Source organism: Periplaneta americana, chromosome 1 (genome assembly GCF_040183065.1).
Source record: "Periplaneta americana isolate PAMFEO1 chromosome 1, P.americana_PAMFEO1_priV1, whole genome shotgun sequence".
Taxonomy (NCBI): Eukaryota; Metazoa; Arthropoda; class Insecta; order Blattodea; family Blattidae; genus Periplaneta; species Periplaneta americana.
In genome coordinates this window covers 190,546,513-190,562,920 of record NC_091117.1, presented here as the reverse complement: position 1 = coordinate 190,562,920, position 16,408 = coordinate 190,546,513, and the positions used below count along the sequence as shown (strand labels likewise).

At 37.1% G+C, this 16,408-nt stretch overlaps 1 protein-coding gene across 3 annotated transcripts in view; it reads right to left on the bottom strand.

The window, feature by feature from the left end:
• Positions 1–7,712: 7,712 nt before the first annotated feature.
• Positions 7,713–16,408, bottom strand: part of LOC138705777 (uncharacterized) — a 189,495-nt gene continuing 180,799 nt past the window's right edge. The window contains exons 7-8 of one of the 3 annotated variants that reach the window (XM_069834433.1): positions 13,388–14,906; positions 7,713–12,850 (exon numbers count right to left, since the gene is read on the bottom strand). In XM_069834433.1, coding sequence (XP_069690534.1) covers positions 12,462–12,850; positions 13,388–14,906 — 1,908 coding nt within the window. In that variant the 3' untranslated portion in view covers positions 7,713–12,461. Of the gene's footprint in view, positions 14,907–16,408 lie in introns of all 3 variants that reach the window. The other 2 variants (XM_069834424.1, XM_069834416.1) reach the window with 2 other exon arrangements.

The following is a 16,408-nucleotide window of genomic DNA, read 5'->3' as shown; positions in this document are numbered from 1 at the left end:
ATGTAATCTAACAGTCACAAAGAACTTCAAAATTAACAGTTTTGTTTCTGCACAGCATTCTTGTGGAAACCCAGGAACCTTTCTGAATCTTTCGGAAATCGGAAAAAGGATAACTCTGGCCTCTTTCTCTTACTGTTGCTACAATTTATAACACTACAAACGTCTCCTCCTTGTCCCATATTATTATTCCAATTATTATATTTTAGCCATTAACATTTTCATTACAACCAATAACGAACATTTCACAAGCATCAATGTGAAATACGCAACGAGCTAGCACTCGATATAAATACGACACAGTCCAAAGTCGACCATGGACAGTCTATTGTTTCTAGTTGCTAACCGCTTGGAGCGCTTCATCAAGAGATTTGGAAAAAAAACACCTCAAGCTTCGCGACTGTATATAGTAGACTGTGACCGTATTATGAACTCCTCGATGCAGTTTTGTAGATAGTGAGCAAACTCTTTTATACAACTGAATTCTAGAATTCTTTGAAACTACAAGGATTGCTACCACATAATTTACTTAATATTGAATAACCAGTAGTACTATTGTGAAATATTGACCCACCAAAATTATGCACGAATAAGAATTGGTGTGAAAAACTCATACGAAACGTAATAGAATTGGCAATATTAACTGCAAAAATAAAAGGAGATGTTTTTATTCCATGTATTGCTAGGATACTCATTCAACTGCAATTTCAATGCCACAAGCATTTGTAATGGCCATATTAAAATGAAGCTCAAGGAGAGTTACTCAAAGTTGCAGACATTAACTTAAAAACTGCGTGTTTTTCACATCCTCAACTATATTTTATACAAGAAGTGAAAAAAAAAAAAAAAAGAAAAGATTTTACACATATCAATAAGCAATTCAATGATACTTTTATCATGTTGCTAATGTGGTATGTGAATGTAGATAAGCCTACTGAAAATAACATTGTATTAATTCTCAAAATATTGTTGTTCACGTTGCAACTTTAGTATGTTAAGCGTTGTGGAAATAAAAATCTTTTAATTTCTAAAATACCGGTAGGCCTATACATTTCTCAGAATATTAGCCTTTGTGTTAAAAATGACTTATTGCGAGTTTATATTGTATCTGTATTCTGTGTGTAAAATTATAATTAATATAATATGTTCTGAATTTATGAGATATAGTTTCAAGTTATATTAAAAAAAAAAAAACTGGGTGTGATATACAGTAAGTGGGTGTACAGCGTTCAAGAAGTAAAAAAATCTTCCAATATAAATTAAACTATATATGTATATATTGATTCAATGCTGAAACTGATCAGAAAAAGGAGAAGGAATTATATTTTCGTTGGGTTTTACTTTGTTTATAGTTTGATTTTTTTATTACTTTATTTGTATTTCTGGCGGTGCGGAAGAGAAGGCCTAATGGCCTTAACTACACTAGAATAAATAAAATAAATAAATAAATAAAATAAATAAATAAATAAATAAATAAATAAATAAATAAATAAATAAATAAATAAATAAATAAATAAATAAATTTAAAACAACAGTTTCTCGGGCATATGATGAAATGTTTTCTTTTCGGTGCCTGATTTACAACTGTTTTAAATTGAGTTAACCCTGGCAGGCATTTGGCTAAGGAGTTCATTAATTCATGTAAGTGACATTAAGTAAAGAATCATCTTTATGGGCGAGGAAAGCTTAGTAAAGACAATTCGTTTTGGTTGTGTATAGTTAGGTTTCCGAGATTTCCGAAAATTTAATAACCAGTTTAATTAAAAATAGAAGCAGAAAGGAAAACCCGGGCAACGCCGGGTACTTTCAGCTAGTATACCTATATTTTAAAAATAATGTTATTCAGTTGTTTTTTGACATGAATGCGAAACAGACACGTGCATAACATGCGTAACTATAGAACGTTTACAGCCTACAAGCTTGGCATTACTCACATATAAATAGACAAATAATAACAACAATTACCGGTACTAGATATTTTCATATGCTTAATGTGCATACAGTCTACCAGTTAATTGTCTGTGCTCTTAATACGTAATAAATTCTCTTGTATTGTAATGTATTATTATTATTATTATTATTATTATTATTGCAGAATTAACTGTTATTCACAGCTTACGTCATAGCTCGGCTCTCGGCCTGGAACAGGCGCATCAATAATTGCAATGGTCGGCGTACACTGCGCCATTACTAATGCGTAATCTCGCACGTATTTTTAGTCATATAACTTTCATTAATAAGAGCATCCATACAATTACAGTATATTGTTATTTCATATGAGTATTCATCTGTGTTATAGGAGTTGTTCAAATTGGTATCGGTCTGCATTCACACATTTCCGACATCTTTTGATGAAATTTTTACTCCCACGCAAAAGTTCCATGTGCTTCCACGACAGTTGTTGTTTATTCAACTGTCCGAAGACAAGTCTGAACCTCACAAGTGATACCAAGAAGGCACCACTTATGAGGCAAGTAGACCAGGAGATAATGAGGTAGGTTGGCCAGTTTCTTTCCCCTTCCGTTGCATACATTGCCGACTAGCTACATATTACACTAGTCGGACTTCAGATGCAGTATACAGTCTTGTGTGCCACGGTGTCTTTTTTTCGAATTCCATTGTCAATTCCATCTAGAAGCTCTTGAAATGACTTCTTAGACATGTGAAAAAAAAAAAAAAACTTTTTATCGTCCTCATGTAAATCGTCAAACAAAGTATGAAATAGGCCTCGATTCAGTTTTTCTAAAACCAATGGGTAGACTAGACTCTTCTTCTATTTTTACGTCTATTCTTTCTCTGTATGAGCAAATTTGCCAAAAGTATATCTTCTATGTCCATGGTCACTGGATGACTAAAAATGCTCTAGTGTAAAGCAGGGCTTCAAACGCGCGTTCGCAGCGCCACTAACGCGCCACAATCACGCTTAGATCCATAAATAATGTAGGCCTATAGGCCTAGTAACAATTTTATGAACATGTAGTTATTTTATAAGTATTTAATTTGTATACAAATTATGTATTTTACTTGTATTTTGTGACCGGGCAGCTACGCGATCTAAGGAGCGCTTCCCTTAAATTGCGCGGTCCGAAAGTTCGTTGGTTCGAATCCCGCCTTGGGCATGGATGGATGTTTCGTTAATGTTCTGTCATGTATTCATTCATTCATTTATTTTATTCCATAGATCTTACATGAGCAATGAAGCTTTAAGATGTGGAACAAGTCAAAATTTTACAATAGGCCTATTACAATTACAATTTTTACAAATTTTTATAGTTTTACAATTTAGCAATTTTCTACAGTTTTTACAATTTTGTGCAATTTTTTACGATATTTTGGCGAGATGTAGTGAGATGAGGTGAGGTCCGAGGATTCGCCAAAATATTACCCGGCATTTGCCTTTTGGTTTGGGGAAAACCTCGGAAAAACCCAACAAGGTAATCAAATCAAAGGGGGGTAATCTAATCAAAGGGGTTGATGCCAAGGACTCGCCATACACCATCCGGTTTCAGTCCCACGGCTGTGGAAAACCTCGGAAGAAACCAAAGACCAAAGGGGGATCCAACCCAAGCCCGAACGCAGCTCTGGATCAGCAGCCCAGCGAGTCTGCCGACTGAGCTACATCGATGGCTCTACTAAAAGTATACAATACATAGCCAATCAGATTATTAAATTTACAAACGCAAACGATCATTCATTGAGCTATATGTATAATACAAAACAAGTATATGTCTTTACACTCTTCTGAGCCCAAGCTAGGGGAGACTCACATATATGTCGGTGTCTAGTGTATAGCAGATAGAAAACCATACCCCTTGCTTATAGACATTGGCGTGTAGGTAGGCCTAAGTCATATAACAGAGGAGATTAAACGAAAACGAACTTCTATGTTATATGCCACAAAAAACTAACCATAGTTTTAGGTAATACATAGTAAGGAAAATGTACACTATTCAGTTTTGAACACTGTGTACAAACCCAGAAACAAAATTCAGGTGACCTAAATTTTGTTTCTGAGTCTATAGGCCTACAAAGAACTCCAACAAACAATAAAAGTATCTTCAATTTACTCTTCAGTAGAAATATTTCTACTGATAATACTCTTTACTTACATCTTTTTCCCAGCTGCGAATTCCCAATTCTAGCTGCTACAATATAATGCAGCTTCATGAAGCTTCATTAAGGAATCACTTCTCTACGGATAGTTACTTCTACCTTGATTCTTCCATCTGCCATTTATTGTATAAAGAGAAAACTGAAACGATTTGCTTTCTATATTCAATAAGGCATAATGAACTTATGGCTAAAAAGTCGTAAAACTTAGGCATGTTAATTATGTAGAAATTAACTTGTAAAATCTATTGTTTATGTCGATAAGAAAAACCTCATTAAAACTGCACTAAAACCGGTTATGTAGGAACCGCTACCTTGAAAAAACTAATTAACAACTGCAGATCAAATCATAAAATCTTGACTTGTATGGAGTCAAATGTTTGAATTCAGTTAAAGCAGATTGGTATTCTACTCTGTTTGGTCTTTCTTTCGACCTAATGTCGTGTATAATAATCAGGGCTCGGATAGTTATGCATTAAAAAGTGCAAAATATGTATGTAATTATGCGATAGAAAACAGGGAAATAGGGTAAACTAGGATCTGTTGGACAGTCGGGCATGTTGGACACTCTGTACTTTAACGTGTTACCTCGCTACTTCCGTCATTGACTTCTAGCAGAATGTGGTGCCCACAAGTGGCGAGGTAACACGTTAAAGTACAGAGTGTCCAACATGCCCGACTGTCCAACAGACCCTTGTTTACCTTATGCATTAACAACCCAGAAAATAGGTACTATCCGAACCTTCCCGAAAATGACGAAATAATGAAAAAATCGAAATCATTATTTCATCATTATTTCTTTCATTGAAAATCTAAATTAACAAATACCAGAAGTATAAAAATATAGGGTGCTATTCATAGATATTTCGCAGCACGCGCTACGAGCGTACTAAGTTAGTCCCGGCTATCCACTGGTTTTACTTGTACAGAATTCAAATCATATCCCATCGCTAACACTGGTTTATGAATACGAAAAACGCTGATCATCCACCAGAAGCCCGCGCTAAAAATGTCTATGAATACGGCCCATAATATTGAAAAACTCACCTGAATTAGTGGACTTGAACTGCCCACTTAATTCTTCCCATTACAGTATATAACAGTCATCATTTTATAGTTTGAAAACACAAATGATTCTCTGTTGCTTCAAAAAATTGATTTGTACTGAGGAAAGTAACGTTCAGCTGCAACAGATTTAAATTAATAAGTAATGATTAATAAAATGATAAATAATATTTTTAAAATATTTTTCTGTGAAACTCGCAATGTGCGTAACTTATTACTACAATTAATTGTTTCCCTGTTGCTGCCTATCTTAACTCAAATATAGTAATAACAATTTAGTTTAAATATTATTATTAATTTAATAAATAATATTTAAAAAAAATTCTATGAAAATTGCAAAATATGTTGATTTTGCATCTTTCACCCACCCATCCCCATTTATGAGTGACGCGCCAAATATGCAGTTTTTTGCTATCGTAGTGTTGCCCTCAGTGCCCTATAGGAGACGAACAACACAGCATAACATAGAATAATATCATGATTATTAATGAGTCAATGGTGGAATGACTGTAGCAGTGGCGTAGCGTCAATGTAAGTTAAAAAGCTTAGCTTCCCCAGTTAATAATAATTTCATAATAAACCTGCAGTTTATGGAGAAAATTATTTATTAATTTTAATAGAATTTATATTTACGCGTTAAATATTGTGATGCGGCAGCTCAGGATGATTTGTGATGCAGCAGTAAACAAGAAGCCTGCACACACCAGCTTTCAAGCAGACTGGTTTCTTGTGTGTAATCCATCCCGCAGATTTTCCATCCCTTTCTAACTAAACTACGCAAGGCTCGCAAGAAGCTAGCTTTAATATTTAAAATAAGTAGTTTCCGAGTTATCCCTTTTCGTCAGTTGTGTTCAGTTGAAGTGTTAGTGTGAATTGTGGCTGATATAATAAATAATGAGCGAAATAACAGTTCCTGACACTAATTTACTTGAATTTTTTTAGGACAATTGTATTATCAAGACTGACTTACGAACAAAAGTGTGATTTAAAAAACAAATGACCGACTCCCTTGCTGTCAATGAAGGACACAACCAAAAGACAGACGCATACTTACGTAATGATAGGCCTACTAATATTGTGATTTCTCTAAGCATGACAGGGAGTGAGCTAATGTTATACGTATACGTGTCTATTTGTTAGAGACATGTATAAACCGTGAAATCATATTTTACTACGTATCATTTGAGGTCATGCCTTATTGGTGTTACTTACGAGGTTTCAACCAATCTTAGACTGCTGACTTGAAATTGACTACTATTTATTTTAAGACTATTTTTGTAATACGTTTTCTCATATTGCATGAAAGACAACTTGAGTTAGCTTCCCCTGCTCAAAATTCCATGCTACGCCACTGGACTGTAGGGAAACCAGAGTTTCATAAACTACAATCTTTGTCCATCATAAATACCGCTGTACCAGCTGGGGTTCGAACCAGGGTTGCCAATGTGGAATACCGAAGCTGTTCGCCTAAAAGTGTGCCACAATTTTGCAAGGTTGGCCTACACCTTTACATATTCTTTTATGAAGAAGTGTGTTCATGTTTTAACATTTAATCCTACTTGTTTGTGGTGTAATAATCATGATGAAGATCTGGAACACATTCTTCTATACTGTCCATCCATAAACCACAAAAGAAGTAAATTAAAATCATCAGTACCAGTTGCAGAAGACACAGCCCTGCAATATATATTGACTACAGCCCACCTCTGGCTACTAGCAACAGGCATCTATAATGAACACCGATCAAAATACCTCTCATTTCTCGTGAAAAACAACAACTGAATAGACTACAATGGACTTTATGTTGTCAGTAAACAGCTGGATACATTAAGAATATTGAAGATGTTTTAACAATTCGGTTAAAAAGTTTTTGTATCCAGTCTGCTCTCAAAAAAGCTGAAAGTTAAAATTTGTAAAACAGTTATATTAACGGTTGTTCTGTATAGTTGTGAAACTTGGACTCTCACTTTGAGAGAGGAATAGAGATTAAGGGTGTTTAAGAGTAAGGTGCCACAGTCCCAGTTGTTCCCGGCATGCTAAGGAGATCTATGCGCTCCCATGTGCCACACCACTGATGATCTGCTGGAGCAGCAGACGAAACGTATGGTAGCAACAGCGCCAACAGACCACGGCCCTTTAGCCCAGATAACATCGATCCGTGAAAGCCTACATTCCTAAAGAAATGTAGTTTCGAGAAAAAGACAAATTTATAAAAAGGGACACAATACTGACATATGAAGTAGATCTATATAAAAATCGCTCCTGAACCTCAAAGAAGACGTACAGGCAAATCTCTTACCATCAACTTCCTAAGTATCCAAGGAATATTTTCGTAAAAGGAAAAAGGAAATTGATTTTTTGACCATTTTTTGTAAAAACTCAATCCTAGTGTCCCTTAAAGGAAGGAATATGAGAAGAATATGAGGCGAAGAAGACGAAGAAGAGAAGGAGGAGACGAAGGAACTAGGAGGAGGAGGAGACTAAGTAGAAGAAGTGCAGGTCTAAAAATTACACCCTCTTCGTGTAATCAATTAAGTATGTTAGATATATCAAAACACAAGTTTTTAATAAAACATTTTTCTATTTTTAATTTAACTTTCCATTTTTACAAAAAGTTCAATGCTTTTGACATACTCATGTCACTTATCACAGGACACAAATTGTATCCTCACTATCATACACACTGGGTATATCTATTTCATAAAATCAATGATCAATTAATGGAGTATTACTGACTATGTTGTGAGGCCAGCTCCTGAATATGAATTGCCTCATTTGTATAAAATATATAGAATAGAAGGGTTATTTTTGTTCTGAAAGGGATCTAATATCTGTCGAACCTTTAATTACTCCATAACAATGAAAAAAAATTATGTATAATAAATTAATTGTTTCTTTTCTTAGGAAATAGTTGTTCAGACGGACAAGATTATTTCAAACAAGTTATTGTTATGTTCCTGAATTCAAATAAGTATTTTAAGGGGATACTCCACTAAAAATAACAACTTTTTTCCTAATCAATTGTTTTTCAACCAAATTTTAAGAGCATGTTTACTATGTTAAGGACTAACAAAATCAAAATTTTTAACTCCTAAATCTTCTTGGCTTTTGATTTTTTATTTATTTATTTTTTTTTTTCAATTTTTTTTAGACAGTAGAAAATCTCAATTTTTAAGCTTACTTTCTTTTTGTTACATTCACAAGACATAGATAGACATTTCTATGCATTCATTTTATGAAATATCTCATTTATTCATTTTCAACTTTTTTTTTTAATTTTGAAAATGCAATTTTTTCTATAATTCATGAAAAAAAAAATCAGTACAATAAACTAGCAGCATTTCTTACAATGCAGCTACTTCATAAATACTTGCAGTAAAAATTTAATTCAAATTGATTATATCTGGCATAAAAAAGTTGGTGTTGAATCAAGAAAAATAAACTTACGGAAAAATGAATTTGAAAGTAAAATTAATATTTATGTAACACATATTTATTAAAATTCTCCTGCACTACATTCATCTAGGTCTAGTAACTTGAGGGAGCCAACTTTAGAACAAAATGTTACTATATTTGTAATCAGAAATTTGTAAAAAATACTTTTTTTTTGTAACAAATTATTTTCACAGCTCTTTAAATGCCACGTCCCCTTATAGTCTTAATTTAAAAACAAATTTTAAACATATATAATCAGAATTGAACTAAATTCATTTGGGTTATGAAAATAATGTACACTCTAAAGAAGTGAAATAGCCAATAAAAATTATTTGAAAAATTTTTATGATTATCAATGGTGTCTCCCCTTAAAGTATTTTTATAAAAAAACTCTAATTATTTGTTCTCTTCTGTTAATGAGACTGAAAGATGAATATGTTAATCGGTGCCAATATATTCATGAAAACTACGTAAGTTACTGAACAAGTCACGAGAAAGGAATGTAACAGAGAAGGTTGCTGAACATATGATTGTAATTTATTAACTGTGAATGGCAATGTTGCCGAAGTATGCAATAGACTTCGTAATCGATAATATCGTAAGATTTTTTTTCTGATGCCTCTCTGCCCCTAATTAACATAATGTACTTTATCCCTTCCATTCTTCATTACTGGTTTTACTCACACAACGATTCTGAAGGTGAATATAAAATTCTATGCCATTTTGTGGGGATCACCACTCAACCCTTTGGAATATTTAGCTTTACAGCACACAAGTTGCAAGAACTCTGTTCACTCTCAATGTATAAATAATTATGTTGTATAAACTCATGCCGTTGTTCCTTATGTTACAAAATTTACAAACGTGGGCCTCTAAGAACCACGACACTCCTTTACATCAACCTCTCTTTCCCCTTTTGTCACTTGGTTCTAAGAAACAGTGATCACTCAAGTAACTCTAACATTTCTTAGTCCCTCGAGCTTCTTTGTAACTTGTAAATTAACACCAATTTTCAAATAATAATAATATACATTAAAATCTGTATCATAATAAATAATGCAAATGATAGCCTAATAATTTAACATTTTTCACAAAAATTTATTTCTTTTTTACAGGTAGAGTTACCAGACATCGAAATTTCGCCGGACAGGTTCTACTTTTCAGATGTGTCCTGTGTCTGACCAGACATTGTAGAGAATCAGAAATCGTCCTGCTTTTCTTTTTCGTCACCTCTCAATAGATAAAAGAGAAAATCGTCCCTCTACGTCTGAAGTCCATTAGATGAATTATGTTTGTAAAATTTAATTTAAGACATCTATTTTGTGTGCATTTCCACAAGTATTTCCTGAGTGACAAACAACATTCCTTCCTCAAATTGGATCATCAGAGAAGTATCAAATATCAGGAAATTAAACAAGGTATAAGCTTATTTAAAATCTGTACAGTTAAATAGTTAATTTAATAATAATTAACAGCTTTGTACCTATTTTATTGTATATTGAAACTAATAATTTACATTATTAGATGTATGAAAAATTGAAACTAAGCTTCGTGTTACGAGCCACAATATCATGTCCTGCTTTTTTGTTGAAAATCTTGCATTTTCAGGTAAAATGTCTTGCATTTCATTTTTCCAACCGGTAAGCCTATTTAAGGGAGAAACTAACAAGGTATGGTATTTACTTATTTCTCTACACTTATTTTTTAATGTAAATTAATTTTTCTCGTATACCTACATAATAAATTTACACCTACTTAATTGTCCTGCTCTTCTCTTATCTCAATAGATAAAAGAGAAAATCATCCCTCAGTATCTGGAGTCCATTAGACAAATTATGTTTGTAAAACTTAATTTATGACATCTATTTTGTGTGAATTTCTACAAGCATTTACTGAGTAACAGACAACATTCCTTGCTCAAATATGGAATCATCAGAGAAGTATCACGGTATAAGCTTATTTAAAATCTGTACAGTTAAATAGTTAATTTAATTAATAGTTATTAACAACTTTGTATCTATTTTATTGTATATTGAGACTAACAATTTACATTATAAGATGCATGAAAAATTGAAAATAAGCTTCATGTCACGTACCACATTATCATGTCCTGCTTTTTTGTTGAAAATCTTGCATTTTCAGGTAAAATGTCTTGCATTTCATTTTTCCATCCGGTAAGCCTATTTAATGGAGAAACTAACAAGGTACGGTACCTATTTACTTATTTCTTTACACTTATTTTTTAATGTAAATTAATTTTTCTCGTATACCGGTACATAATAAATTTACAGTTACTTATTAAAAATTAAAAAAAAAAAAGTTTTTGCACGTGTTATGAAAATGTATTTGATTAAATATCATAAACGAAGCATATTTTATCATGAAGCCAGGATGTCTTTCTTAATAATTGCTCTTTGTTTAGAAAGATACGAATATAGGCCTACATAACGAATTCGAAAGTAGCCTCACAAGGGAACTGACAACGAGCTGTCGAATCCTTACTTGAAACTGAGCACATCATTAGATCTCCAAGATATGTAACAATGCACACTATTTAAAGGAAGGTATCGATGTGAACTCACTAACAGTTCCTTTGTCAATAACAATTCAACTATGTTCGTGATATAGGAACCTGTTAAGCTAGGGAGAAGAAAACAATTAAAACTCGAAATCACTATTAGCAGTTAAGTCAATACAGAATTTCCTTTGGTGTTTTTGTTTAAAGTGAGAAAGAATAAAACGATTTTGCAATATGAAATATGTCTGAAAACCTTCGAAATTATTTGGCAGCCAATTGTGGCACGAACATTTAACTTAAAGTTGCAAGAAATCCGTTGAAAAGTGTCTTTCACAAATTTGGCTCTTCGGAATGTTAAATTTTTAATACTGCTGCAGTAAAAGTATTAAATTGCTTATTATTAGAACGTTATATATAATTCCGCTTGGAATTACGAACATATTCAGCCACTCGGACAAATGCATTTTATTCGTAATCATTATCGTAAGTTTTCGTCAAGGTAAGGAATATTTCTTAAATATTTTCTTTGCTGCTTAACTACCAATTATTATTTTACATCTTGGGACTCCACGACTGGGTGCACTCATAAAAGAACAGATGCTCATTGCACGGACCAAAATGATAAAGATACCGGTATCTTATGAATCATAAAATTAACTGAAGTTACCAAATAATGTTAGACACAAGTCATAAGTGACTGCCTCAAGTGCCATGACATTAGGTTGAGCTCTCGTCTTCTGACCGAAGTTTCTACTTAATTATAACAACACTTCAAATGCCTCATATTTTGCATTAATGGAAACAAAGGTACAATGCCTGCCTCCTGTATACATAAACCACTAATTATGCAGAATTGTCCAGACTATCTTGTATCCTAGATAAAACCTTCATTCCAAAGTCACCCTTCAAAAAATTTGTGTTCAAAGCAACCTGTGCATTTTGGAATGTGGAACAACAGAACATCATCATTCGCTCTAGAATAATTTTACATGTACATACAAATGCAACTTAATAAAATTACCAAATCGTTATTGGTAAGTTTTTCAGCCTCAATATTTATGTAGTTACATATCTGTAGCCCTGATATAATTGTGGAGACAAATCATAAAATTGAACTGTGTAACATAACACAACAGACTGGAGATTAAAAGGGTCCTTACTTTCATTCACAGTAATCAGTGATTCAGTGTCCCCAAATACTTAATTTAGTTCTAGATCGTTCGTATGAACATTCATTCTCTCCTCTTATTAATGTCTCACCACTTCTTATGTAAATTTAACGAGTCTTAAATGGTCTGAAAATTTCTGAAGGGATCTGTTTTATTATTTTTTTTTTTCAGTATTGTGTACCGTATTCTACATTTGGCTCCCTTCTCCAGCTTTGTCTAGGGCTGTAAGCCGCATCGTCTGCCACCAACACAGGAAGGGTATCATGACTGGCTACACCTCTTTGGTACTGTGGCTCGGCCGGGGTATATCTGGGAGTGCTGGCAGCACGGGACGGCGGTTCGTCCTCATACAAAGTCACAGGTCTCCTCTTCCTAACCTGCTGAGGGGCGTACTGCACCGTATCACCTTGTTGCTGAAGATAAGCCAGTTGTCCGTCTCCCACATCCGTATGTACGACCACCAGCTCCGGCTCCTTGGCATGAACTGACAAAGAAGAGTAAGGTGCTCGTGTTACTTGTCTCTGGGAGGCTGAGCCCACCAGATAGCCTCGGCCACCTGTCAAAGAAGACGAGGGGTCATTACTGATAGCCTCGGCTCCGCGGCGAGGTGGTGATGATGATAATGGAGATGATATTGGTGATCCAATCTTAGTCTTAAACACCTGGACCCTGTGAAGCGTCTGTTGCGGGAAGGTCACAATTCCGGTCGCGATACTTCTCGTGGGATGCAGCGTGGGGTGCAGCGCATCGTTCAAGGTCACGTCGTACTCCGACTCGTCGATGTCCGCCAAATTCGTTCTTGCAGGAAGATCGGGCACTCTGGGCGGAGGGGCTGCTGAAGGCTTGGGTGGTATCTTCACAGGTGTGCGATACACAGCTACCGGCGTCAGTTTCGCGACAGCAGAAGGGGGCACATTCCTCACATCGTCTGAATTCTTGGCGGGAATTGGAACTTGCTGTCGGTTTGGATTCAGAAGAGGGGGTGACGTCTTCGCAGATGATAGGCTGCCATCGTTTCCTTTCGCTCTGTAACTTGGGGTGCTCGGTCCCGCCACTGAAGTAACACTCTCCGGGACACTTTGCCTGTACTTACCATTGTTATTGGTGTTCCTGCTGGCAGTTTCGCCAACATTTGACGAAGATGACTGTTTCGTTCGGAAATTTCCTGCTGCTGAAGGTGGTATCCTTGGCTGAGCGTCTTCTGCCACTCTGCTCCTGTATTCACTGTTACCTGACTGCGCCCTTCTCGGGGGTTCCACTTCGAGTGACTCAGGTTGCCCTCTGCTCTGAGACAAGGGCCTGGACGTCTGAGCGTCAGCGATATCAGGGGGATTCGCAGGTCTTGGCGAGCTGCTCGGCTTTGTTGGAACTTCCTCATAATCGTCTTCTATTTTGGGACGAGAGTTCCCAGACGCCAAAGGTTGAGCAATTCTGCTCGGTCGTTCCTCTTCTCTATCAGCGCTCAACTGAGCTGCTTTGGAGCCCAGCGGTTGCAAGCCGCGTGGTAGAGTAGGATTTCCGCCTCGGCTTGGCAGGAAAGGCCTCTTGCCGCCAGCGGGCCGCGGTGGTGGATTTATCTCATCGTCCTCTTCGTCGACGCTCGCCTTGGTGGACGACGGAGGTGGCAGTGGAGTGGCGGGCTGCTTGTAGGGTCCGCTCCTGGAGGGCTGCTTCTGCCTGCTTCTGTAGCCCTGCTGCGGCTGCTCTTCAGGCTGATCTTCATCGTCGTAGTAGTCGGAGTCGTCAGAGTAGGCCGGCTGCCTGGGGGGCGCGGCGTGCTTTCGTTGCCCGGAGGGCCTCCTGTACGCTGGTGCTTCTTGCCTGTACTCGTCCTCCTGCTGCACTCTCTTTCTGTGCGCTGGCCTCATGCCACCGCCTTCTCCTGGGGCGGTGCTGATATAGGCGGGGCGAGCCGCGGGGACTGGCTGGTCCTCATCGCCGTATCTAGAACCCTGCGCCCCCCTCTGCAACGGTCTTTGAGAGTACTCAGTCTGCGCCGCTGGGCGGTAGTAGTCACCCTGCTGCTGCCTCTTCCGGCCTCCATTCGCCGGTCTCGCGGGTCGCCGCGGCCTCTGATCATAGTCATCGTAATCATCTGCCTCTTCCTCCAGAGGCTCCACAGGTCGGCGCCTCGACGGTCGGTTGCGCCGCAGAGGACGGCCAGCTCCCGTCATGGTCGGTCTTCTCACGATGTCGCGATCGTCTGGGTAGTACTCGGGGTTCTTACCCCTGGAGCCGCCCTGCGATGCTCGCACGGGAGGAGCGTACTCCTCCTCGTCATCGTAGTAGTCGTCGTCGGCCTGCGCCGGGGCCTTGGATCTCGCGGGTGGCGCCGGCTCCTCGGGAGGCTTGCGCGTCGTGTAGTCGTACTTGTCGCGCTCATTGAGCGGCACGGGGCGCCGAATCTTGGGGGGTACGCGCGGCCTGTCGTACACCGACGCAGAGGGTCGGGGCTTCAAATCTGCTTCCACCTGGGGCTCTTCTTGGTCCAGCGGCACTGAGGCTGGGTACCGCCTGTCGTCTTCAACTGGTCTCTGGGGTCGAGGACGCTTCCTCTTCCGACCGCCGCCAACTGGGGGCGGAGGAGGCGCTGCGGTCGTGCTTCTCTGAGCCTGAAAACAGAGTCAACATTGTATTTAAAAAGTACTGTTACACACGAGCACTCCCACTATTTCCCTATAATTCATAATGATTTTCATGCTAATATAAAACATAATGGGAAACTACCTCATTCCATTATCTTTTCAAACCATAGATTCAACGGCATCTTATTGAAAACGTTCCACGAAACAACCATTTAAGGTTCTGATAAATCCAAAGAGATTGCATATAAATCACTAGTACGTCCAGTAATGGAATATGGTGCTGCATGTTGGGATCCTTACAGATTAGAACATATTAAGACACTGGAAAAGATTCAAAAACGGGCTCTTAAGTGTTGTCGGAAAAATTCACCATTAAAATGGGACACACTCACGGACAGGAGAACGCGAATTCGATTATGCGCACTGTTCAAAACATACAGAGGTGAGCCTGCCTGGAGAGAAATAAAAAATAGGTTGCAGCCGCCAAATTACTCTTCAAGGAACGACCACTCATATAAATTGAGGGAAAGAAGGCAGAGGACGGACACTGGAAAGTTTTATTTTCTCAATCGTACTATCAGGGACTGGAATGCTTTACCTGCAGACTTACTAAAGGCTTTACCAACAACCAAAAATGCATTTAAAAATAGGCTTAAGGACCTTACTAATGAACGGTAATTATACACAGTATTTAAAGGGTGTAAATGATATGTTGTTATTGAAGTGTTGTATCAGTGAAGAATTATGTTGTGTCAGTGAAGTGTGTTGTATCAGTGAAGAAGTATGTCGTGTCAGTGAAGTGTGCTGTGTAAGTGAAACGTGTTCCTGTCAGTGAAGCTTTATAGTTTATAGTGGCAGTGCAAAGAATTTGAACAGTGAAATGTTTTTGAAGTGTTAGTGAAATCAGGATAGAATCAGTGAAATGTGTCGTAGTTCCAGTGCAGTGAGTGAGTTGACAGCGAAATGAGTGTAATGTTGAAAGGTACTTGTGCAGATATGAACATATACTCGTGGGTTTTAGTTCGATCTTAGTTTTAAGATACAAATTAGAATATTTCAAATCTTATTTTAAGTGATCGTTTCATTTAATTTAGTATATTCCCTGTTGTTGTTATTATTATTATTAATTATTAGTATTATTATTATTAATTGTATTTTTAATTCATAAGTTTATTATTGTCATTATTGAGTGTAATTAGTTACCACTGCCACCGGGTATATACCCATTGTAGTGTGAATAAATACATACATTTCAAATTTCTAGAGTTGCCTTCAATGTCAGCTTCATGCGTTTTTAATAACAGTTACATACTCCCAGGCATTATCAGTGCCAGAACAAGTCAAATGATAAATATTCAGAAATTTCTAGGCGATTTAAAACATAAAACGTGCATGAACACGTCATTCTCTTGCAGTGAATATGAGGTGAGTCCATCCTCCCCTCTTCTGACAGTGTTTGGGCGCTCATGGTCTATCTACATTTTTCGTAACTACTGAACAATTCGCTCCATAAAAAAGTCGAAGTTAAT